The sequence below is a fragment of the Triturus cristatus genome, chromosome 4_1 (genome assembly GCF_964204655.1).
Source record: "Triturus cristatus chromosome 4_1, aTriCri1.1, whole genome shotgun sequence".
Taxonomy (NCBI): domain Eukaryota; kingdom Metazoa; phylum Chordata; class Amphibia; order Caudata; family Salamandridae; genus Triturus; species Triturus cristatus.
Window position 1 is genome coordinate 1036423040 of NC_140585.1, and position 26781 is coordinate 1036449820.

At 48.2% G+C, this 26781-nt stretch overlaps 1 protein-coding gene across 5 annotated transcripts in view; it reads left to right on the top strand.

The window, feature by feature from the left end:
• Positions 1 to 26781, top strand: part of PLXNB2 (plexin B2) — a 774339-nt gene that overhangs the window by 366911 nt on the left and 380647 nt on the right. For all 5 annotated transcript variants that reach the window (XM_085653971.1, XM_085653975.1, XM_085653972.1 and 2 more), the window contains one exon: positions 5673 to 5749. In XM_085653971.1, coding sequence (XP_085510097.1) covers positions 5700 to 5749 — 50 coding nt within the window. In that variant the 5' untranslated portion in view covers positions 5673 to 5699. The remainder of the gene's footprint in view (positions 1 to 5672; positions 5750 to 26781) is intronic.

Genomic DNA, 26781 nt, shown 5'->3' on the forward strand with positions numbered 1-26781 from the left:
AGGCCGACGACTCCGACGTGGAGGACATCACACCGGCGCAGAGGGTCGTGAGTACTCTACCCCCTCCCACCCCCGCGCCCAAAACCAAAGAGACTCCGGTTACACCCTCGCCTGCAGGCCTGGGTAAAACCAAACATGCAGCTTATATCACCCCACCTTCGGGCCCGGTGTCGAAGCCTCATAAGTCTCACGGCAGCTCGGGCTCGAGCCAGCCGACACCTGGTGCCGATAAACACCGTTCGGCACCGAAGAAAGTGACGCCCAGCTCGACTCCGAAGCCACCGGTGCCGAAGCCTGGACTCTCGGTGCCGACAAAACACAAGCACAAATCCCTCGGCACCGACGCTCCGGCGCCGAAGCCTACCTCGACGCCGAAAAAAACGGAGGTTCCAAAAAGGTATGGCGCAGAGAAACCACCCAAATCCTCGGCTCCGAAAACATCGGCGCCAGCGGACGATTCGGCGCCACTGGACCTTTTTACACCAGATCCTTATCAGAAGACCTTTTTTAAGGATCCAAAGACTGGGCTATTGACTTTAACTGTCAAGAAAAGACGTCTTGACACACCAGCTCCTCCTCCACCCCCCAAGCGGAAGGACTCTGCCACATCTCCTCTGAGTGCCCTCCCCACCACCTCCTACACCTCCTCCTCCTCCTCCTCCTCCACCTCTTCCACCTCCTCCCCCTCCCAGGTCTCCGCCACCCTTGCCTCATCATTCCCCGACCCCGTCCCCAGATCCGGATTACGGGGATCCAGATTATGACCCGGCGGACGCCCCAATGGACCCCACTCCACCGGGGACCCCAGACCCATGGGAAGATTATCAAAACCCTGACATACCGGATGTGCCTCAGGATGACCTCTACCCATCCAGGCCATCTCCCCCAGAGGACTCACTAGGGTTTCACCACTTAGTGCAGAGAGCAGCACACTACCATGGGGTGGAAATGCATAGTGAACCAGTGGAAGACGACTTCTTACTGGATACATTTGATATTCAGGATAAGTCCACAGCCATCTTGCCCATGCTTAAGGGTGTCACCAAGCATTCTGCAGAGGTGTTCAAAGACCCTGTCAGGGCCAGGGTCTTAAACCCTAGAATAGAAAAAAAGTACAAGGCGGCACCCACAGACCCTACATACATTAAGGGCCCTGCTCCCTTAGATTCCCTAGTTGTGTCCACAGCTAGAAAGCGGTCTAACTCCCAGTCCTCAGGTGAGGCCCCACCGCCAGATAAGGAATCGAAACTTCTAGATGCGTCTGGTAAACGCACCGCCTCGCAAGCCGCGAACATCTGGCGCATTGCGAATACACAAGCGCTGCTTGCGCGTTATGACAGAGCACACTACGATGAGCTTGAGGCTCTTATGCAGCACCTCCCGGAAAAACACAAACGTAAAGCTCATGACCTGATACAGGAGGGAAAGCTAATTACTAACACCTCCATTAAATGTGCCCTCGATGCAGCGGACACTGCTTCTAGAGCCATAAATACTAGTGTCCTGCTTCGTCGTCATGCCTGGCTCAGGATCTCAGGGTTCAAGCCAGAAGTCCAGGCATCCATACTAAATCACCCCTTTGACCAACAAAATCTCTTCGGGCCAAAGGTAGACGAAGCATTAGAAAAAATGAAAAAGGACACGGACACAGCAAAGTCTATGGGGGCATTACAATCACAGACCCCTAAACGCTCCTTTCGGCGCTCATCCTTTCGTAGCACAGGCAGAGGCTACTCCACCGATAGCGCCTCTACCTCCAAGTCCCCTCCTCAAAATACCTTCTCAAAGGGCTACCAAAGGGGTGGATACAGAGGCAACAACAATAAGGGCAGGGGCAAAACTAACACCACCCGTTCTTCCACCCCGCCCGCACAATGACTTCCCTCCGCTCCCCCCAGACCATCCCACTCCGGTCGGGGGCAGACTACAACACTTTATCCACGCCTGGGAATCCATAACATCGGACAAATGGGTGACCCAAATTATTCGGTCAGGGTACTGTCTTTAGTTAACATCTACCCCACCCAATATCCCACCAAGGCACCGTCCAATGTCTCAAGAACATTCCACACTGCTCAAACAGGAGGTGCTCTCCCTCCTCCAAAAACACGCTATAGAGCAGGTCCCCGTCAATCAGCAAAATCTAGGGGTCTACTCTCTGTATTTCCTGATACCAAAGAAAGACGGGACCCTGAGGCCCATTCTGGACCTCCGGCATCTAAATGCATACATACATTCAGACCATTTCCACATGGTCACCCTACAACAAGTCCTCCCGCTCCTCTCTCAAGGAGACTTTCTCACTACCTTGGATCTGAAAAACGCATACTTTCACATTCCAATACACCCTTCTCACAGGAAGTACCTCAGGTTTGTGGTGGACGGTCAACATTACCAGTTCACAGTTCTCCCCTTCGGGGTCACCACCGCACCACGGGTGTTTACCAAATGCCTAGCAGTAGTAGCAGCACACCTCAGACGTCAACATATTCACGTCTTCCCTTACTTAGATGACTGGCTGATAAAAGCCGCGTCCTACAACCAATGTGTGCAACATACAAACAGCACCATCCAACTGCTCCACCAGCTAGGCTTCACGGTGAACTACTAAAAGTCCCACCTCATACCATCTCTCACAAAGCAATATCTCGGGGCCACTATAGACACCTCCAAAGGTATTGCCTATCCAAACTCAGCCAGAATCGCAAGCATACAAGCCTTGTGCCAAAGGTTCCTTCCTCAGCACTCTCTTCCAGCAAGAGTGTTTATGAAGCTCATAGGGATGATGGCATCTTGCATCTTCATAGTGCCCCATGCAAGACTCCACATGCGTCCACTCCAAGAGTGCCTAGCACAACAGTGGAACCAGGCCCAAGGACAGCTGACGGATCTGGTGTTGGTGGACGGCCGCACCCATCACTCTCTGCAGTGGTGGAACACCACAAACCTTTCCAAAGGGCGGCTGTTCCTGGACCCGGTTCCTCAGGTGATTTTAACAGCGGACGCATCGCTCTCCGGCTGGGGAGCGCACCTCCTACACCTCACAATGCAAGGTCTATGGACGCCACAGCAAAAGTCGCTCCACATCAACCATCTGGAGCTCTTGGCGATCTTTCTAGCCCTAAAATTCTTTCAAAAACAGATTTCAGCCAAAGCAGTCCTCATTCGCACAGACAATATGACTGCAATGTATTATATTCAAAAACAGGGGGGGACACACTCTCCCCAGCTCTCCCGCTTAGCACAGAGCATATGGAGATGGGCAATTCCTCAAAACATCTTTCTCCTGGCACGTTCCAGGCGTACAAAACACCATGGCAGATCTGCTCAGCAGACAAACGCAACAACTACACGAATGGGAACTGCATCCACAAGTTCTTCGCCCATTCTTCCACAAGTGGGGGCATCCTCAGACCTCTTTGCCACCCACAAAAATAAAAAATGCCCAAGCTTCGCCGCCAGATACCCACACCCGTTGTCCAAAGGCAATGCGATATGGATGAACTGGTCAGGCAAATTTGCATACGCCTTTCCACCTCTCCCGCTAATTCCATTAGTGGTCAGGAAGCTACAACAGCACTCCCTCACACTCATTCTGGTAGCCCCAACATGGGCCAGGCAGCCGTGGTACACCACACTATTACAGCTATCGGTGGTACCACATCAAAAACTGCACCTGTCCCCATGCCTCCTAACTCAGAACCATGGAGAAATCAGGCACCCGGACCCAGCTCTGCTCAACCTTGCGATCTGGCTCCTGAAATCTTAGAATTTGGGTACCTTAACCTTCCCCCTGATTGTATGAACATTATCAAGGAAGCCAGACATCCTACCACTCGAGCATGCTATGCCGCAAAGTGGAAGAGATTTGTTGTTTACTGCCGTAACAATACAATCCACCCTTTAGATGCATCCATACAGCACATCATATGCTATCTACTCCATCTTCAAAGGTGTAACCTGGCATATTCATCCATATGCCTACACCTAGCAGCGATTGCTGCTTACCTACAAAACAGACAGCATTTATCACTGTTCAGAGTGCCCGCTATTAAAGCCTTTATGGAAGGCCTTAAACGAGTAATTCCTCCCAGGGCACCACCTTCCCCTGTATGGAATCTAAATGTAGTTCTTACAAGGCTAATGGGTCCGCCTTTCGAACCAATGCATAAATGTGAGCTACAGTTCCTCACCTGGAAAACAGCTTTCCTCGTAGCTATCACTTCCCTTAGAAGGGTTAGTGAAATACAAGCGTTCACTATACAGGAACCCTTCTTACAAATACATCACAGCAAAGTGGTACTTCGTACAAATCCAAAGTTTCTGCCCAAGGTCATTTCCCCCTTGCATCTCAATCAATCGGTGGAATTACCTGTTTTTTTCTCGCAACCTCAATCTGTTGCGGAAAGGGCTCTACATACACTTGATGATAAGAGGGCTTTACTGTACTACATACAGAGAACACAACCTTTCAGGAAAACTAAACCATTGTTTGTTTCCTTCTCTCCACCACATAAAGGCAACCCCATCTCTAAATCAGGGATAGCTAGGTGGATTGTAAAGTGCATACAAATTTGCTATCAAAAGGCAAAAAGAACATTATCTGTTCCACCTAAAGCCCACTCTACTAGAAAGTTAGGGGCTTCTATGGCTTTTCTAGGGAACATACCCTTAGATGACACCTGCAAAGCAGCCACATGGTCAACACCGCACACCTTCACAAAACATTTCTGTGTAGACGTGCATTCCAAACAACAAGCTAGTGTGGGCCTGGCTGTACTAAAGACACTTTTTCAAACCGCTGCAACGGATACCGATGGTCGCCGCTAAGGTTGGGTATCGCTATATAATCTATGCTAAGTGTACAATCTGCAGCTCATATGCCTCGAACGGAATATGCTACTTACCAGTATGCATCTGTTCTTGGCATGTAGAGCTGCAGAGTTGTACCCACCCACCTGCCTCCCCGGCTACCTGTATCCGTTCCAGTCCATCTTATTTAGATACAACACACATGGGTTTCTCACTGTTATTACTACGCTCCATCATTTCCCTGTTGGCGAAAAACAATCTGAGGATGGAGCCGAAGCCCATGCGCAGTACGGACCGAAGGAGGCGTCACCGAACTCGTGACTTCCAAAGAACAAAAACAAACTACAAACATCCGGGCCCAACACCAGATGGCGATCTATGCTAAGTGTACAACTCTGCAGCTCTACATGCCAAGAACAGATGCATACTGGTAAGTAGCATATTCCTTCTTTTGGTCAGTATTTTTAAATGCTATGCGCAAAATTTATAAAGTCAGTGATTGTATGAAAACGAATAAAACTAAAGGTGTGCATATCAAAGCCTAATATGTCTATCAAGTGGAAAACAGGGTTTTATAGTATTTGACCACAAGTTCCTTTACAACTGCCTATAATGTCACTGTTAAAATGTATAATGAATTAAAGTGTCCTGTCTCGATCTTCAGTTCTAGACTACATTCTGGGAGTGGGCTGTGTAAGTCATTATTAGTCAGTCAGGGTTGTCGGACTCGAACAAACCTGATTTCCCCTGATGTCTTGTCAGTTGTAATCTCTGCTTCCAAATTCATTTTATAAGCCAGTGTTTTTTTGTTTTTTTTAGCTTAAAGTCCCATTAACGCAACTTTTTGTTTTGGTTTGTAGCTTTGAAACATCCATGTAAGGCGTGAGATGTTCTCTGTGAAAAGGAGCTGTGGGACAAAAACTTCAATTAAAAGACTGTGAGTATCCCTTCAAGTGCCTTCTAATTGTGCAGCTATGACATTGCTGGCTGAAACTACCTTTTAAAATATTGTCCTTTCCAAAAGAAAATCAGTGCCTTTTTACAATGCCTTTATGAAATTGCGCATGTGAAAAATATTGCATTCCTTCTGTAGTAATAGCAGTGCACAAAGTTGGTGTCTACTTCAAAAGGTGTGTAAAGTGAATGAATTATTTTTCACACTGAAGTAGTTTAGATGTGATCAGCTTTTGTGTTAGGTTTCTGCTGCAAAGCGCTTGTGCTGTGCTTGAGAAATCTATTGTTTTTAATATAAAATTAAAAGGCTGTAGCGTATTTTCCTGCCTTTACCAATGCTTGTTCCTAGTCTGCTTCTCTTACCAGTTTCCTGCCGCCCAAATACTGTTCACATTCGCTTTGGTGGAACTATATTTCCATAAAGTTTAGCTTTTTACACTTGCATCATATTTATATAACAACTTATCAACTGGGAATGACTTCATGATTTGCTTAGAATCACAGGATGTTGCGCGGCGCAGCCGAGACTTGAATCGGGATCCCCAGCTCTCGAGTCTGCAGCTCTGGCCACCGCATCACAGCCTCTCCACTCCCGTGTTCTGTCAGGGAGCAGTTTCCTTCACCCGGACAATGATTAACGAAACAGATCTTTATTAATTACATAGGCGAAATCAATGCCTTATCAATGCTGGTTTTATATTGCCCATTCCCGCTCCCAAGAGTGACTTTGTATAAAGATGACAGAGGATGATTGAATTTTGTTGGACAAATGTATTTCTTATAGACGATCTTGAAGTGCATAGAGTTCTTGAAACTTGTAGCGTTGCTTTTGCAGCCAGTTAAGGGTTGCACTACAAGTACCACTGAAGCGAACAATCCGCATTTTATGTACAGACTGAAAGCGACTCGTACAGCAGCATGCACCAGGTTGAATGAATGCTAATTTTGCCTTGATAGAGCTTACTGCTGCACTGGGTTGGAGAGCAACACTTTGGCTTTGTTAAAAAAACAATGTTGGTTGTTCCCTCCTGATTTTTCCCAGCTTTTCAGAACAGAAGCGCTCTTCTGTCCCCCCTCACTACCACCAGCCTGGCAGGGCTTGCAAAGTGGGTCCTGCTTGTGTTCATGTAAATACGGAGCAGGTGTTGGCCGGTGAAGACATGCCTGGCTGCAGGATTCTCTTTGTGTACAGACATGGGAAGGTCAGATCCCTAGAAATAAACAAGGGACACACCCTGGAAACTGCTTTTCTGCCGTCTATTTGTGCAGCTGGAAATAAATGATCGGCCGAAAAACCACATGACTATTTACAGGAGTGTTGGACTCCGTTTTTGAAACTTGGGATCATGGGTGTGTAATTGTAATGAAGGACATTCTAGAGGATTCTAGTTGCTTTGTCGAACTGGTTATTGGTGTCTAATTGCGCGTGCTGGTGTCACCAGTAGCGATTACTCGTTCTCCATCTCTGCCAAGCGATCAGTTTACGTGTGTGAGACATCTGGAGGAGTTGAGTCGACTCGTGTTTGAATTTTAATGCAGTGTGGCACTTCCAGTGACACTTTATCAAGCGTAGAACAAAGGACTGAAGTCCGAAATGACCCCAAGTTACAGTGGGCTTGGAAAGTCCTTAAAAGCTGCAGCACCAGTGAGCATGCCTGCAAGGTCTTTCTTCACAGGGTGACCACCTCACTCCAGGTCTGCAGTTCTGAACTTTCACCTACACATCACTGGTTTCAGGTGTTAGTCTAGTGAGTACAGTGGAAGTAAAACAAGACTACAACACCCATAAGGCATTAGGCTAGCACAAAAAATCCAGGACTAAATCATATGTGTAATGACCAAGAGGGAGGCGGCCACACTAGGTGTCTGTTAAACCAGGACTGACCGAAGGTGTAAGTTACACACAACACTGCAACTTCAGCAACGACTTCACCCAAAACGCTCTCTCTCTCATACACACACACCTCTCTGTGTCATGTTAATAGGGACTGGTGTGTGTGTTGTATTATAAAGAAGGATTGCCTGATTATCTCGTTCTCAGAAGAATAACATCTTGAAAATGCTCTGTTTACTTAAATTGTGGGTTTTCTAAGTAAACATTAAGAGTAGCAGACTTCATTCTCATAGAGCAAACGAGAGCCAAAGACTGCCATGGCGTGCAGCCAGCTGAAATTCAGACAGTGGTTTCCTGTGCATCAACTTTATTTATATCATAGCTAAGCCTGAGAGCTGTCTTTATTGCTATCCAGTGACCCCATCAGCAAATATTGCCCTTTTAAGCCATCCGCTTCATAAATTGCATTTCGGGACTGGTAGTTTCGTTTTTTAGGTCTCGCCTAGGGAGCGTGCAGGCGCTGCCCTAGGAGGACCTTTAGCCATCGGTCTTCACTTTTAAAGCACTGCACTCGTGCTTGTGGCGGCATCCACCTTGCGGGAGCGAGCAGCGCAGTGCCACAAGCACAGTGCTTGAAAAGTGAAGACTGCACTCCCAAGCGCGCGCGTGCACCACTCGCGGACCCACCTCCTGCTGCCCCTCTCTCTCACAACCTCTCCGCTTCAGGGCACAGCGCTTAATGTTTCATGAAGTGCAGCCACTTACTCGCTCTGCCCTCCATCTCCTTTTTGCTTGCACACTCTATGCCAATACTTGTTCTTATTATTATTAAGGAAAAGGAGTGGGGGAAAGGAACTGATATCACACAAACCTTCACCAGTGACGCAGCGCAACGATAGGCTTTTACCAAAATAGAAATGGCTATGTATAACCCTGTTCCCCCTGCTAACCCCACCCATTCCCCTGCCCCCATTAGACTTGTGTTGTCTGAGTTTTGTTTAACCAGGAAGCTCCTAAGGCGTCTACATGGCAGGTCAGTTCACAGCGTTGCTCTTCCCCGGTCTTCTCTCCCCCTTCACAATAGGCTCTGTGACATAGACTGCTGTCTGTACCAGGTCTGAGTCTCGACCAGGCTCCTCTCTTCAGAAAAATTCCTCTGCCGGTCCTTTGGTCTCGTATCTTCTCTGTTGTTTGGGCGGTGACAACATTTTCTCCAATGACTCGGGTTTTAAAAGGTCCGCGCTGTCTGAATCCACTGTAATTCGTGCTCATGAAGGGATGACGTGAGCATGCTTGGCCAAATAGTTTTTCATGCCACCGAAGGCAAGTGAATATTTTGTTGTCTGTAATTTCAGACAGCTGGTGGAATGTGCAATTAGGCTATGATGAGAAGGACTGTCAATCACTGCTCCTAAGGACGAACAGAGGCCTCTTTTAAACAAGCATTGGCATAGCCAATAGGTCTCGCCTTTGGGACCTGCTGCATAACTAAATACTTATAAGGTACCAAAAGTGAGACCAATTGGCAATGCCAATGCTTGTTATGTTTGCTGATGGTAAAAAGCCAGGGCTAGTTCAGGGTACCGTGCATTTTGTCTGAGCGCGATACTAAGCAGTGGTGGGCGTGGAAGGGCCCCCGCGAGCAGCACTGAGCCAACATGCGGAACGCAGAGGCCTCCGTGGTGAAGCATCGGGAACCTCCCTTTGCGCCCTTCATTTCAGCCCCATAATATTACTCCTCACCTGGAGCTACAGAGTGGTGAGAGCAGCACCTCTCACCGCGCTCCCAGAGCTGCACTTGGCCATCCTCAATGCTTCATTCTCTGAGGCACTGAGGTCGTTGCTTGACATGTGGGGCGCAGGTACCTTATCCAGGATCACTGGAATTATGCGACTGTGCGGCCGCAGCGATTTTCGTACAATTATAGATTTGCCGGATTTGCTATATAACCCATCAACCTCTGCAGATTCTGCAGACTTAAAAAAAAATGTTTCTAGCTCAAACGGTTCAAAAGTTGTTAAACGCATCACCTGTTTTGGTTTGCAGTTCAAGACCCTCTTTAAACGTTGACTGGTCATCTTTCTGTAGCTTATTGCTATACTTTGGTGTTAAACTGCTCCTTAAAAGGTGCACCTAATGCCCAGACCGCGTTAACAAGTTTAAAATTGGCAAAAAATGTGACGCGTAGTGCCGCATAATTTGGCTTTTCTTGCCGCATAATGTACTCAACCCTGTCTCATAATTTGGCCCTCCGCTGCCGCTTAATTCCAGTGGCACAGACCTTATCCCAGAGTGGCTGATTGTTTCTGGGAAGTGTCTGTACTCTACAGTTAAAGGACTGCACCTCCACTGAGAAGTGCAGGTACTCTCTCTCTAGATAAAGAAGTGCCGGTACTCCTTGAGAGGCCGGTGAACTCATTGGCAGCGGTGATCATGCGGGTTTCACAGCATCCATGGCTGTCAGTGCCAGCTAATCAGTGTACACTCTGCATGGACAGGGTGGGCCAGTAACCAGGGTAACAGTGCCCGCCAATAAGGTCAGAGTGCGGCTGCATGATTGCTCGTGCTGTACCCAAAGGCATGCACCGCATGGTCCATCTTATGGGCCCAGTGCAAGTGCCGTTCGTTTTCTTACAGTGTCCAGGGTTATCGGGATGAGGAAAAATTACCCGTCTGATTTAGTCTAACGTGAAGTGCGTGGCTGTTTCGGTGTGCGCGAGGTGCGTGTAACGCCTCACGTGCTTCGGCTGCATCAAGTTGAAGCAACCCATTTGCAGTAGTTAACTGAATGTACGCACTTTGTAAATCCGTGTGTGTAAGCCTTCATCTTGTGTGACCGGTGCTTCCGCTCTTACGAGTCTTCGGTATGTATATTGTATGCTCCTTTCCATCTGCCCATTGTGTGGTGTGAGGGGGAGGGTTATTTGTTTGCTTCCCCTTATGCCGTTTGCGCCTCCTTTCTCACCACTGGTGTAGTAAAGTTGTCATACAAGCAAAGAAAATCGTCCTCATTCCGTGGTTTGGTAGTTAAAAAAACAAACAAAAAAACAGCTGTGTTTAGGGTGTTTTGGGCGCCTCTGTCCTGACCCCGATGACCTGCAATATTACAGATTTTCTTTCCCGGCTCTCGCAGGCGTTGACACTCGAGACCATTTGCGAACATTGCTTTTACTGACGCCGGCGGGCCCGGCATCGTATTTTGCCCTGTAGAGCACGGACACTTCTCCGCCTGTGTGCACATGACACAAGGGAAGGGAGGGGCAGCTGACACCGGCCCTAGGTCTCTGCAGGCCTGTTTGCCCAGCTCCTCATCCGCCCTGCGCGCCCTCTGCCCCTCCCCGTGGAGCGGCGTCCAGCGCGGGCAGATAACGCGCACCTTGCCGATGGCTGATAACCTCGTCCACTGGCGGACTCTCCCGGGCAGTTTCGCTTCTTTGTCATTTGTTTTTCGAAGCTCTTGTGCTTCGGGCGGTGGGTGACTGGGGCGCTGTTGTTGGAGGTTGCCCTTTATAGAACTGTTCAGAAATCACCCCCTCCTCAAGGAAAGGACCTGGCTGGCAGTGACGTGTGAATGGAGTGTGTGTACATCGTGTCCATGAACTCCCGGGTTAAGACACAGCCCTTGGTCTTACTATATTTAAATGTATCCCTCGTGTCGACTCTTGGGGGGGGGGGGGGGGGGAGTCCTCCGGGGATGCACAGCTGTGATCCGCACGCCAAGCCTCTCCGCCTCTATCTGGGGCTCAACACGCTGCTTGCAGATGGCACTCAGATCCGCGTGGGGGTCACACGCACCCTGTCTTGCAGGGTAACCCAGGTCTTGCTGTAGCTGGGGAGATGTGACCTGCAGATTACAATCTCAGGAATTTACAATACTTTACGAATGATTGGAGTTGAATATCTCACCAAGTGTCAGCAGCACACGCATTCTCCCGTGTACCTGTCTCATTGGCACTGGAAAGTGCAAAGTACAAGTTACACCTGCAGATGTCTGCAGCAGGTACAGTAACCCGACACGCTATTCAACTCCCAGATTATACATCTCGGCAGCTGGCGCATTAGCCAGACAAGCAAGATCACTGATCTTGGAACATATGAACTGCAGATAGATTTGTCCAGCGGGGGCCCGGCCCCACCAGTTATTCCCGGTAGGTATTTAAGTGGGTTTGAAATTTATAACCTGCATTTTATCGCCTTTAAACTATTTTTCACGCTTCATTTCATGTGGGTGTTGGGTGCGTATGCTCCTGCTGTGATGCAGGACGCACCTTGAATCGGGGTCTCCACAGAGCTGTGGATGGCTCAGTTGCGTTGTACCAGACACACCCTTGGGCGCTTTCCAAGAGCGCCTGGTGTTTTGGTTCTTGGAGAGTTGGATGAAATAATTTGCATCGGTGGTGGGATCCCTCTCCCAGGTACATGTCTTGGGACCTCCTTCGTACTCGGGTACGGAGTTCGTTCATTGCTTTCTAAATGCAAGACAGGCCTGCCCAGGAAACAAAGACACCAGACCAAGGCCAGTCGCCCATTGTTAGAAAGAAAATTCTAGATGATTCCAGTTGTGTCTTCGAACTGGTTGATTTGTGTCCAATTGTGCGTGCTCCGTGCTGGTGTTTTGTCACCAGTAGCGATTGCTTGTTCTTCGTCTCTGCTAAGGTGTCCGTTTACACGTGTGTGACATCTCCGGGATTTCATTCTGCTTTTGTGTGAAGTTCAGTGCAGGGTGTGGCACCTGCAGTTCAGCAGAGCCCTGGGGCTTCTGTTCTAGGTCTCCTGGAGAGTGAGAGTGAGAGAGAGTGAGTGAGTGAGACATAATGAACTGAAAGGTAGAAGTGTGCACACGCTATTGGTGGCTGTTAAGGTAATGTAGTGGGCAGATAGGGCTGGGTCATTCTGCGTAGGGGTCTGCGGCAGGCAGAGGAGTTGTAGGCATGGAAGGAAGCCCTGTGCTGATTAAGGGAGGAACGGCGGCAGAGACGCGAAGCATTCTGGGTATGGGGCACTGTGCTGAGGAGTTGAGTTCAAAGAATATCACTTTGTCCTTTTGAACCAGGAAGAAACTACGTGCACATATATAAAATCTGGCAGTGCTATTAACATCAGCCTCTTAACCTCACCCTGTGATCCTTCTGCCCCCCTCCTTAATCCTGTGTTGATTATAAACAAGGGGAAACCCGTCAAGTGAGAAGGTCATTCAAAAGACAGTCACAGTTTTTGAAGACTTTTTTCAGGCTAAACAACCGAGCTTAACGCTGATAGAAAATAAAGGGGCAAGCTTTAGAAGGTAAACAGTCATGCACAACTTTTAAGTTATGTGTTTAGCTTGCATGCTGTTCAGCAAGTCAACGACGTTTCGATCTATTACAAGATATATAGATCATCATCGGGACTAATTAAATGACAAGCCTGAGAGCGTAATGCCGGGACCAATTGGCCGCGGAAGGAAGACAGAGGGATTGCCGGCATTAAGCTCGGTTGTTTAGCCTGAAAAAAAGTCTTCAAAAACTGTGACTGTCTTTTGAATGTTTTAAATGTTTTGTCTGTTGAAGGACACAGGACTGTGTCCCACTCGATTTTTGTTTTTTGTATAGCCAATTTATTACGTTGAATATTAAATCTATATGTCCGGCTGGACATTTCTAATCAATATAGTACTGATTCTGGTCTATATTTATTGTTCTTACACCAAAGTGATTTTGAAGGACCAATTGTTTTTCGAAATAGTAAGCCCCTCCTTAATCCTGGCCCTTTTACAAAGTTCTACCATGGCCCAGTTTTGCATTTGTTTCTCCTGTCTCATAGCCACGTTGGGTTTCTTTTCAGCCCACTGTGGCAAGGGAAGCTGCACGTGATTGGTCAACATTTATATATTTTGCTAGCACAATGTGCATGTTCCTTGCTTTCCAGTGGAAGTTCTGGTGACTATTCGCTGGCTGCAGAGGACGTGCCTGTGCGAGGTCTCCTGACTGGAGTGAATCAGTGTGAATCATTGCCATGGCATGCCGACCTCTGCTCCGGTTTCATCATCGGAGACCGACCGCTGCTTTCTGTTAGTCTTTTTTCATCAGTTATTCATCACAGCGGAGCGACTGTAAATGCCATTCGGGATTTATTGCAGTTACATATACAAGATTGAGTCAGATTCTATTTGATTTACCTCTGAATGACATACCTACTCTTTCCCAAGGTGCTCCCAATCAATCAAATAATTTGTAAAGCGCACTAGATACCCGCAAGGGTTTCAAGGCGTTGAGGGGGAGGGTGTTCCAGGTCTTGGCGGCGTGGTGGGAGAAGGATCTGCCTCCGGCTGTGGATCTACGGATGCGTGGGACGGTAGCCAGGGAGAGGTCTGCGGAGCGGAGTTTTCTGTTGGGTATGTAGAAGGAGAGTCGACTGTTAAGGTAGGCTGGGCCGGTCTTGTGGAGTGCTTTGTGTGCGTGGATCAGGAGCTTGAAGGAGATTCTTTTGTCGACGGGGAGCCAGTGCAGGTTCCTCAGGTGGGGGGGTGATGTGGTCGCGGCACGGGATGTCGCGGATCAGGCGTGCAGAGGCATTCTGGATTCTTTGCAGTCGATGAGCTTGGTTGGGGCTCCGGCGTAGAGGGCGTTTCTGTAGTAGAGTCTGCTGCTGACTAGGGCCTGGGTGACTGTTTTCCTTGTGTCTGTTGGGATCCATCTGTAGATCTTGAGGAGCATACAGAGGGTGTTGAAGCAGGTGGAGGAGACAGCATTGACTTGTTTGGTCATGGTGAGTTTCGAGTCGAGGATGACTCCCAGGTTGCGTGCGTGGTTGGTAGGTGCGGGGGGTGTCCCCAGCGGTGCGGGCCACCAGGAGTCATCCCATGCTGAGGGGTTGGGCCCGACGATGAGGATCTCTGTCTTGTCTGTGTTCAGCTTAAGGCGGCTATCCTCCATCCAGTCGGCGACGGCCTTCATTCCCTGGTGGAGGTTGGATTTGGCGGTGAGGGGGTCCTTGGTGAGGGAGAGGATCAATTGTGTGTCGTCGGCGTAGGAGATTATGTTGAGGTCGTGATGTCGAGCGATGCATGCGAGAGGCGCCATGTAGACTTTGAACAGCGTCAGGCTGAGGGAGGATCCCTGCGGGATGCCGCAGATCTCAGAGGCTTCGCTTCACTACTGGAAATCGTGCCGTGTCCTGGCAGACCTGGCTAAGAGCTGGACTGTTTGCATCTTTATTTACTTGTGTGCTGGACGCTGATCGTCCCTTGTTTTGCGTTGCCTCCTGTCTCTTACTAGAGTTACAACTGGTTCAAATAATAATTTGCCATGACTGAGGTTACTGAGAGCAGGGGTGTCTGCCTCACCATTTGATGATTTTTGCAGCATTGTGTTATTTAAAAACAGATATTGTTTCTTGGCTTCTTGGTCGCCTGCATATTTCCTGCCTCCTGGTGATGCCATTTCCCCCCAGCCCTACCCAACCACCTCCCCCCTATGCCCCCTTCTCTGCAATATTAGAATGTATTCTCCCCTCCACAGATCGGTTGGTCCCTGCCAATCCCCTGTTAAACCTCACACTCAGGTCATCTGTCACGGCCACAGATACTTTTTCCTTATGGGTCTCCCCTGTTGTTGCCTGTTCAGGCTTGGGAGGGCCATGGGCAGCCTCTCTGCCCTGCTGACCCTCCCTGCTCCACTCTAACAAGTCACCTCTCCTTTACAGCTTAGTGCAAAGACTCTCTTTTGCTCCTGGGGTTTGCTGCTTCATAGACCCATAATGACTTTGTGGGTAGGGAGCTGGACCTCCTGTGGGTTGACCCCGCCCCCCTGTGTCTGTGTAGACCCACGGTAATTGGTGGTTCTAAGGCGGCTGCACTGCCTGGTGACCCCTTTACACATGCATCAATCTTCTTCAGGTTGGTAAGCTGGCCTTTTCAGTGGGTTGCTTCTCTGCCGCTCCTGGTGACCAGCGTAGATTCCCATTGCGTTGGGGGCAGAAGCTGTGTCTTCAAGTGAGCTTCACCCACTGCTTCATGTTGAGCCCTTCGACTCTCACTGTACGCTTGGCGTTTTTGAGATGTTGCAACTTGCATGGCAAGCAGCACTTTCCAGTAGATGGCTCCTTCTACGGGTATCCCATTGAGGTATTGTGCATTCTCGTACACAGACTTCCCCTTGCCATGTAAACCAGTCTACAGGACCACACCCTACCAACCAAGCACAGCTCGTCGAGACCGCTTTTCGCACAGTCCCAAAAACAGTTGATGAACAGAATGCAGAACAATGTCATACATTCACCCCAGTAAAGAGATCTGCTCCTAAAGCCATTGTTTTTTTTGCTCACCATACCTTTCCAGTTTGAACCTAGCCACATACAAGTCAGTCTTGAATCTGTGCTTCATGGGAACAGACAAGCCCGAACTGCCAAGCCAGGTCGTCCCTGGACTGGAAACAAGCATCCTAGGACCGGTTTCGGGATTTCACCCCTCTTCAGCCAGGATAGCTGGATTCCATATGGCTAGGTTCAAACTGGAACGGCATGGTGAGCAAAAAAACGATGGATTCAGGCCCAGATCTCTGTACTGGGGTGAATGTATGACATTGTTCTGCATTCTCTCCAACTGTTTTTGCATTTTGCACAGTCCCCGACACATAGACATGCACAAAAGCAACTCTACCTCTCTCCTATCTCACTCCTTCCCTTCATGCTGAGGCAGAGCCACCGGTTCCCGGCAGCTTGTTAGGGTCATCTTTCGAAACCTCATGCAGGACACAGATGCTCCACACACTGGTCACTCTAAGAACCCACACTACCCACCATGCACTGCAGAGCAGCCTCTACTGAACCACCTGGAATAACTTCGGGCGTGTTATTCACCATATCCATCTGTACTTCAACAAGCACTATACACTTGTGTCCCCCACCCCCATACAGAATGAAACAAAGGGCCCCAGAGTCCCCCAGATATTCATTGGCCCTGGGCTGCATGTGGGCTCCCTGAACAGCAGGAGTCTGTCGGGCCCCTTTGTCGGCGTCTGTCAGCGGTGCGCCTTCCCTGGCTGGTTCCGTTTCGTTTATTTTTTATTCCCATGTGTTACCTGCATTAAGCAGTAATTACCCGGATAATTTGTCTCCTCCTTTCCGAAGATGAAACCTATTAATACCGCTCGTCGTCTTTCTGCTGTGAAATGCTGAACAATGCATATTCATGGGGATGGGTGCGATTAATATGCCCCTGGCGCTGCATGGCCGGCCCTCTCCTGCATCACCTCTGGTCCTCATAACCTTGGGCTGAGACACAATTCTTCTCGACTGTTACCAGGGCGGCGGCGCACGACCATCTTTGAACACTCCCAGTGCGCAGACACAGCATCCGTTGTGTGCCTGCCTGTGTGCTTCTAAGCACATTGGATTGTTGTGGTTTTGCAAATGTTACCCGAGAGCAACAGCCCTTCTTGCCTCTGTCTGCCCCATTTAAGGCAGTGCTTTAATTTGGGAAACTGGGTAATCTAAATTGATCCCGACGTAATCTCTGAGGAATAGACGGGGCATTTGCAGCAAGGTTTGTACCACAAAAACTAATTTGACGTTGATTAATGCACATCTTGTGATCACACTTGCCTTTTTTTGTGCTCCTGTATCGGCACCAAAGCTTCCACCCATAGAGAGGCCAGTTTATCGCAATTGAGAGAAAGGTAAATCTGATTTATAAATTAATTTGCAAAATAACTTTTTAAAGATGGGCTAGAATTGTAACTAAATTGATTTTGTATAATGTGCAGAGGGTGCAAATAGAGATGCGATTCAAGGGAAACAAGAATACACAGCCTCTATAATACGGCGAACATAAAACATGTCCACATTTGTAAGCAATTTGAAAGTAAAACACTAGGTGTAAGGTAATTCGAGCTACGTAAACACTTATAGACTTAGGACAGAAAACCAGATATACATATGAAAACGGCCTGTTACTCTTCTCTGCTTCTCTAATCTAATCCCTATTTAAAGAAATAGTAAGCAAAGTTTAGACAAGTAGCACAACGGCTATTCTGGGGGCATAATGTCAGCTGCTCCACTTAGCTTTTTTTTTTTTTTAAACTGTTCTAAAGCATGAAAGTCTGCAGTGCCCCCTTTTCCTCTTTTTGCCCTCATTATCTCAAACTTAATTCATGTTCCCCACAAATGTATTGTATTTTATTTTTTTAAATAATTTCATTCTATTTTCCATTCGGTTTGTTTCTCTTCCTTCAGCTAGAAAATAAGTGAGGAGTAAGGCTAGCGTGCTCGTTACATAAGCCAGCTACGTCCTCGTCAGGGTCTGCGTTACCTTACACCCTCCTCTGTGCCACAGCTAAGGAAGAGATCGCCCCCGATATCCTCGGCCAGGCAAGAAACCTGGCTACAGAAAGTGTCCTTGCAGTCAGCTTGTGATGCCTAATGATGCAGTATCTCGCACCTCTGCCTCCCTTCACCTGCCTCTTGCTGCCACCCGCGTATGGATGGAATACCTACGCCTGCAAGAGAACCCATCTTTTAATCCCTTCTGGCCTTCCTGCAGCATATGGCACTCCAGAGTTCAACTTCATAAGAGTTTATTTTCAACCTGTAAATTCATACTCAAATTGTATAAATTAAAATGTTATTCGAATCTTTTTTACACTGAATCTAGCAATGTATGGCGCACGCATTGCTCTCCAGTGAAGGCATCTGCAGCCTCCCTCCAGATCTCGACAGAAGCAGACCACTGCTAGCTGGGCCTTCTATAGGTCATGGTTTGCGCATTCGCGTGATCAGGACTGGTCTGCTGAAATGCCTTTGACATGGCTCCTTACTCCTCGACCACTGCTGACTGCAGGAGGGCACGGCAGCTATGCTGAATATATTAACTGAGAAATACGGTCACCTCACTTTCCACCCTTCTCTGCCTCCTCAGAGCTCCGCTGAAAGTACTGTGCGTTTGCCTGCTTGACGTGCCCAGCATCAGACCTGAACTCCTCAAACTACTTGGCAAGCAAACTTCACGCCAGTGGCTCACAGGCTCACAAGGTTTGGCCTTAATGTTAACCAAGATAATCCTTAGCCGCCTTTGCCCGGAAACTCAAACTCTTTTACTGTTGGAGTTACGCCACGGCCTGTTCATCACCTGCAGGAGTGTATTTGGAAACCCCTCTTCATGAACGATATCACAGAAGGGGCAAAATATATCCCTCCGCCCCCGGATACTACTGGCCAGCTGCAGCTCAAGAGAGTGCTGAATTTCAAGTAGAAATTCTTTCTCCATCTCCTAGTTAAGTCTAATGTGTCACCCTGAAGCAAAGTCTGGTATCACCCCGAGGCACTCTGTACCTCTGTACAAGTCCATGGCAGACCCTGCATGTTGTGTGTGCCACCAGCCCCGCTTTTGAACCCACTTACTGTGCCACGCAACAGCTACCCCATCAGAGCCCTGTCATGTCTCAGCACACCCCACTATTCCACTGCCAAAACAAACCTACCTCAGCCATTCCCCAGTCACCCCCAAATACAATAAACGTCTTCTATAGCCTATTGTTCTAGCTAAGCACATACCATAGCTATGCCATAATAAACACCTCAGTTAGTGCTTCTTTCCATATGTTCCTTGCCTATACCATGACAGCACCATACACAGTACATTGTGCCGCAATGCGTTTCTGGTGCATAATTCTGGGAAATCAAAGACTACAGTAGAAGGTTTATTACATTAGAGGGAACATGCTCCACCCCTCCCTCCCCTACTTCCTGATTGCTAATTGCCCTTTTTAAAAGTAGCTGATTTAACTAGATTGTCTCCTCAAGCACACTATTCGTGTTTCACCCACTGGATGCATTTCCCCTGTTCCTTCTGCTCCCTTACATAGACATGAACTTGACCAGTAGTTCAAACCCACTTCCTCAGCTACCACCTGCTACTTGTGTGAATGCCGATCATACATGTAATTGATGCGATAAAGGGAATATTTTCCCAGGAGTTATATATATTTTTCAGGCACTGCCAGTAAGGATATTGGCAGGATTTTGAGACTCTCCCGGAAATGGTTCTGGCCCCAGGGTACCCTGAAAACGATTACAACATTACAAGCAGCAGACAGAACTTGTGCTACCAAATTTTCGGAGTTACTAATTTGCATCCCAATTGTGAATTCCCTTGGAATGGTCCAAGAAAGAGATAACATATGAACACGTGGAAAAACCTGTAATGATGAGAACTGCCCAGTAACAGCCCTGCTGATCTGGGACATCTTACTAACCTTACTTCTTTATTAATACTAATGATTTTTAACACTGATTTGTCACAAGCACCATGGTTGGATTCCTGTTATAATTGGTACGAAGGACTTTAGACTTGTTTCTGATTTTTTTGCTCCACTACAGGCAAACATTTAGAATGGGGTAATTTGAAATATTCCATAATGTTCAGCTCCCTCACTGGGCACTGCAACCCTTGAAAGAGGCGGCTAATTGGTCAAACTTTGAGCAAAATGTCTCTAAGCCATGGGCTTGGACCTTGGTGGGGTCAGCAGAAGACTGGAAAGGGTTGCCTAGTGGGCTCGAATGAATTAAAAGCTATGACCAACTTATCAACATAAAAAATTTGGGTAGCTGGTCGCAGCACACTGCGCTTGCATTACTAAAGGAAAGTGGGGTAATGTCAGTCAGGTTTGCGAATCCTGCTTGTCCATCAGTACCACAAGGTTTTACGCATATGACCGTGATGACAGCTGCTTCATCTTCACTATTGTTGGTGATGAATGACCAAATAACAGTCTCACTTTGGTGTTTCAAGGAGGAAGTGTCTGAGGGAACTGTGGATGCTTGGAAATTTTCATTGAGTCATTTCCCTACAGCTGTCCAGTGAATTGTGGGCCTATGGAAACCTTCTTTACCTGGCAATTCTACCTCATCATGATTTGAACTTAAATAATTTCCGTGTGGTGGATCGTGGTGAAACACACCTAGATGAGACCAGGGCAGGCATTGGGATGGACACCGATGTCTCTGCATTCTGCTGGACAACATTTAAGAGGGGTACAAAATAGTTAAACAGAGCAAAAACAACGTTCAAACACACACAATAACAATTGAAGGACCATTATACTGAGTTGGTGGTCTTTCCCTGTTGGTTGATCCACTCATGCCCTGTTAGAGTGACTGTGTTCTGAGGTGTGGTGGGATCAGCTCTACTGCATGGTGTGAGGGCATATGATCCCCTGTGAGTGTGGTGAGACACATGGCCGGAAACCCGCTGGTGGCTAAGCTGTGTCCCCTTCGCCACGGCACCATGGGTAAACACGACGGACGACGGACAACAGGTGAAGCTGCAGTTTGAAATACGTTGTGCCTCTGGGCAGCAGGCGGCTGCAGGAGTGGTGACTGATAGCCAACAATCATCTGAAGTGGAACCAGAGTCAGACCTCAAATATTTATTACTAGACCTGAAACAAATCCTGGAAAAAATTGACTCCAATTGATACCCTAACAGATCTCTTTGATCGCAGGGAAGAAAGTCGACGCGCATGGGCACCTAGAGCAGCAAACACGGAAGACCCTACGTATACTCATAAGGAGAAGCTGCTCCAGATGGAAAAAGTACTTAGGCTAATTGAAGCTAAGAATCACGTTCTTGAGAAACCACCTTGGTGGAATAACCTAAGGATCCTGGACATAGCAGAAACAACGAATTGCTGTCAAATGGGAGACTACGTGGAAAAAATCCTAAAACACATTTTTCATAGTTTTTACTCGTTCGCTGGACCTGCGGCCTTCACTCGGGGCTCCAGCGCACGCCATCATTGCACGCCTTTTCAACTTCAAAGACCAGGACATAGTGCTCGAGATGGCAAGATACCAGCGATATGTGCAGTATGATGGCAATCATGTCTTTCTTCCCTGACTTCTTCTCAGTTGCCATGCAAAAAGCCCGTAGAAACATTCTCCGTGTAAAGTGCACGCTGCAGAAGGCTGGCATACAACATAGCATGCTCTATTCAGCAACGTTTTGTATCTTTCTAGACTGTAATCCGCAATTCTTCTAGAACCACAACCAGGCTAAAGAATTCATCTGTCAAAACCTGTCACAGCAGATCAGAAGTTTACTGGCTGTGTAACCTCCCCAATCCCTGTCCCTACCTCCTGAAAGTATATATTAATTTTTGTATTCTTCTAATGATATTGGGATGTACTGCACACCGCTTGGATTGTTGCTGCACTCTTCTTCTTCCTTCAGACTGTTTTATTGTGTGTAAAGGTTTTTATTGGCTATGCATAACAAACACCTGATCGGTCAAAACCTGAGACGTCCTTCGCCACCTCGAGGTGATATTCAGTGCGGCGACACTGAACGAAAACAACTAATAACAAAGTTCAAAAATTGTTAGGAGTCTGGATGCGATGTATGTATCAGATGGATCAGGAAGTAACTCCAGCCTTCTATGTGGTGATCTCAGCCACAGGCATAGGCACCGGCGAGTCTACTAATTGCTTGCAGTGCCAAATTCTCAGCTGAATTGGGTGTTAGCTGGGCCCTGGCACCCCTCTTCTGAATTGGTTGCATTGCTGATGTGTTGTGAGCATATGTATCGTATTCGAGATGTGTATCACCATGATAGGGGAGCTTGGACTGTTTCAGCTCTCCAGAGTTGTAATGTGCGGTGCATTTTAAGGCTGGAGGTTGGCGCTTGAGGATCTGTGGCAGGTTGGGGAGGCTGAAGTGGGCAGGGGTGAGGTAATGAGGGAGGGGGGGGGCGTTGTTTTGCATTACATGACTGAGCCACTGGGCAGACATACCCGCATGAGGGACTGGTATGGAGACGCACCATTTGCATCAGGCCATTTCACTCACTTGCACAAATAACAGCCCTCAACCGAAACGACATGGGAAAAGTTAGATCCATGTGGAATGTCCACGGTCTCAGCGACTGTAGAAAGATAAGATATGTGATGGCATACACCAAGAGACACAACATAGATGTGTCCCTACTGCAAGAGACACAGGTGATCAGATGGACAGACACCAGACTACAAGCCTGGTGGATAAAGCATAAGTACACAGGAGCATACTCCGTGTGGGGGGGGGGGGGGGGGGGGGAGAGTTGAGGGGGCTGCAATTTTGGTTAGGTGTGACTTTCCGATCCGCCCGCTTCACTCCATAATAGACCCAGAAGGGAGATTTATTATATTGCAAATCCTTATGCATACCCAACCAATTCCACTAATATGCTTATACGGACCCAACATGGATGACCCATCATTTTGTTCATGAGCTATGGCTCGACATACAAAATCTTGGTCCAGGTGCCATCATATTTGGTGGGGGTTTCAACATAACTTTAGACGTGTGGTCGACAAATCTGGCGATAGCAAGAGACCACACCCCAGGGCAGCCCAACAACTTCGGGACATTATAAAAGAGGGTCACTTCTTTGCTATCTGGTGTATCAGATATCTGAACACCGACCAGAACAAATTCTACTACTCCTTGCATTGTATGTGGTCTGTGCTAGACTCCTGTTAGTGGCAGTGGCACCTAGGGAACAGCTGTTGGTCATATGGTCAGAATGCTGTCCTATCATGCTCTCTTCCAACTGGAACTGGCGGTACTGGGCCTGGAACATGCTGTTTCTTGGAGACTGCCTTAGAGGGAGCTTCGCGATAACCTATTTGGAGAAGGGATCAGAGTGAAAACTATGCAGTTCTTTCTGTTGAATGAGAAAAAGGTGGACATCGCGGCCATCTTATTGGAATACTACAAGGCGGTCATCCGAGGGGCATGTATAGTGAAGTAGGCATGGGTCCTCAAAGAGATCAGGCACAAAAGTTTAAAATAGACACTTGCGCAGCTGGAAGCAGTCTCAGGCAACCCATGAACACCTCACATCTGTCAGAACCAGGCTACGAGGCTGGATGAATACCAAGAGACAGCCCTAGCCAAGCTTCATTATCTAGGGAGGGAAGTGAAGGCGTACATGTATGGAGAAGGCCATAGGATCTCACCTGCCTGTGTGACGTGTACCCGGGAAACACATTCATTGCGCCTGAGACTTTCACCCATAGGACTGACCACAAGCTGTTAGATACATACATTTATTATATGCTTAGTGCAGAGTATACTGTGATTTCGGCTGTGATTTTCCCAACACGTCGCCTACAATGGAACAGGTTCTGGCGTTACCCTCGCCCTGGCGGTGGTGTATCGCATATACTGCCTGGGAGAAGGTTCTGCGAGTTGAACTGGCCGACACACAATGGCAAAACTGTTGCCCTGAGACTGGGGAGCCGTCTCCGAATTATAAACTCCATTTCACACATTTCAAGTTCTTGCATAGAGTGTATTACACCCAACAGCTTCCATGCTGTTGGCCTCAGACACACACACACCTACCAGTGACAAATGCAGAGGGACAGTTGGGGTCAGGGGACTTTATGCACTTGGGGCGGCTCTGCCAGCATTTCTGGGGGGGATGAGGCAAGACTATCCCTGACATAACTAGAGAGCCAGTCATGACTACCCCGCTCGTGCAGCTGCCTGGCCATGTTAAAGACCTTCTGCTGAGAGTAGGAAACGAGTTCACTGCTGCTGGTCCTCGAGGAGCGCAGAGTGGCCGTGAGATGGCGGCGAGGCATTGCACAGACTGGATACGTGATGTAATGAACAATTGTCTGAATACTGCGAAGACATTACCCAGAAATCCCAGCCCAAGGGCACATAGGCACCAGCAAGCAACCTTCTACAAAACCAAATGGCAGCAACAGAGCCGGGAGTTTGAATTTGCCCAAATCCCAGGTTTGAACTGGCATGTGAAGTTGCAGTAGCCACCCAGTTGATAACTAATATTCGGGTATTTGCACGCATTCTGGTGCATGCCATTAATGTCTGCTGAGATAGTTGTGTCGTGACGCCCCTAGTGTAAGACACCATATTGTACATTGTCTTGTAATGGAATGCAGGTTACAGTTGTAATGTCTCTCTTGATGGAAATCAATACAAAAACGATTTCCCTCTGCTTTCAAGTGTGTGCTGCTTGTGTTAAATGCTTGCAGTATTGCCCGTTTCCTGTGTATCTACCGGCCTGGCTGTGAGTGCGGTGTATGCGGCCCCGGCCCCACCCGCTTTGATTGAATCTCATCTGCAGCCTCTTGGCCTGGAGGTCGGTTTAGCTGAAAGCAGTACCTTGCACACATCTCAGCCGCAAGCACCCCGTCAGCAGTGCCGTCAGGCCTCTTCCGCGCCTTCCCTTTGTGCTGTTTCAACAAGCGGATTAACCTGTCGAGCTTGCATTCTTGCATCCCTGCCCGTTGACGTAATGATTGCTGCTCTGTGGCGGCCTATTCACTTTTCAGAGCTTCATTGCCTCCTCCCCGCAAAACCTGCTTTCTTTTATTACCTGTAATGCTTTCCAAGCCTGTAATCCCCGCCGGATTACTTCTTAGCCTCCCTCCAAATAGTGTGCATGTTTTTTTTCTCTCCCAGTGCTTGATTGTCATGTGGCGTGTTTCAACCTCATGGGCGCACCCACAGTGCAACGCGACTCTCTAATTACCCTGGCTTTCCCTCTGGCCCCGCAGTCGCTTTGTGCCCCTTACTGATATTGCCTGACGAGCTTTAACTATCCCCGAGTGCTGCCTATACATTTATTTTACAGGCTAGAAGTGGAGGGGAGGGGGTGAAGGTATGTGGTCACCCATCTACACAGGCTGTACCTGCAAAGGATGCCCACCTTCACACCAGGTGTGCAGTTAGCGAGGCAGGGCGTGTCTGCATTTACCCTATTTATTGCGTGCATGAGTCAAATCCTGAGCCCCCAAAATGGCTTTCGTCCAGGAAGGCGCCCAGCAGTAGAGGGATAGCACAAAGTGTTTCAGCTGTCAAAAAGGGGGTCAAAAAGGCCGACTATTGAGGCAGCGGTGAAGCAACGCAGACTCTTCTGGATTCCATGTTTCACTCTGTGGTCCGACTCCACATTACGTGATTGGCCGTGAGTGTTTTGGGAAGGGGCCTTCGTTTGATGGGGAAGGTGGCCACTGGCTGGGCGGGGACTGCATCTGGGATTCGACCATTCGACAATGTTTAAAGTGTACAGCCACCCATTTTGGTCTGGCATAGTGCCCACCGTTCGATCCCTAAGATGCGCACTCACTCCCTGACACTTGAGCGATGGCAGTGTCGCTCATCAACCGTACCTCAAGGTTTGTTCTACCTGCTTCAAATGGGTCCAGGGGTAGATCTTGGGGGGACTGTGAGAAAGGGAGGACGGGGCTTCCATGGCTGCTATCCGATTTCCAGAAGACTGCTTTGAAATTTGAAAGAGGAAAACAATTTTGGATTTGAAGTATTTCTGTGGATGATGTGGGTAATTGGGTATTTTACTGTGCTTGCTTTTAGTTGTATAGCTCTAAATGCCATGTTCAAATTAGGTGGATGGGTAGTATGTTACTAAATAGATTTTGCTTGGATGAGTCAGGGTTTGTAGTGAGGCCGTGTGGGAAGTACTTCAGGTGGTGTGAAGAGGGTTTCTCATATTGTGTGGCATACAGTTGAGCTGGAGCAGTAAATTGAAGTGATAGTAATGTTGACTTGCTCCTATCCGTATTAATTGCCTGGTTTTATCGGCAGAGTGTGGGTTTGTAGTGTGGTGTAGGTGTAGAGTGTTTTGGTGTTGTGCTTGATGACCAGAGGGGGTGGGTTGGGATCCAGTTGTCAATGCAGTTTTGTAGCTGCATTTAGGTTTGGAGTTGTGCATAGAGGAGTGAGAGATAGCTTAGCGTATTAAAGCCCTTTAAATTGTTGAGGGGTGATCAATTCTGCTTTTTGGGTGGATTTGATCAGGAGCCTGCTACTTGGAAAAGTGAGCTCTTCTTCTTTTTTCTCCTCCTCAATTTCAGTTGAACCTAGATGTTTGTGTTTTTTGCCCGTAGAGTATTTCATAATTTTGTTGCCTGGATGGAGAAAGAGGTTCCACCCATGTGCAACTATTTGAAGGACTGGGGTGCCAGTCTGGAATACAGGCCGAGAAACCAGCCTACGCAACCATGGTTCCCATCCCATCCCTGCTCTGACTCTAGGCGCAACCTCCCATTTCTAGAGTAGCGCCTCAGCTGGGAGTGGATGGGGGAAGGTGCTCAAAGCTCACCCACCAACTACGAATTCAGTAGTTTGAAGCCTCCTGGAGGTCTGGTGAATCAGGAAACCATGCTGTGAGAA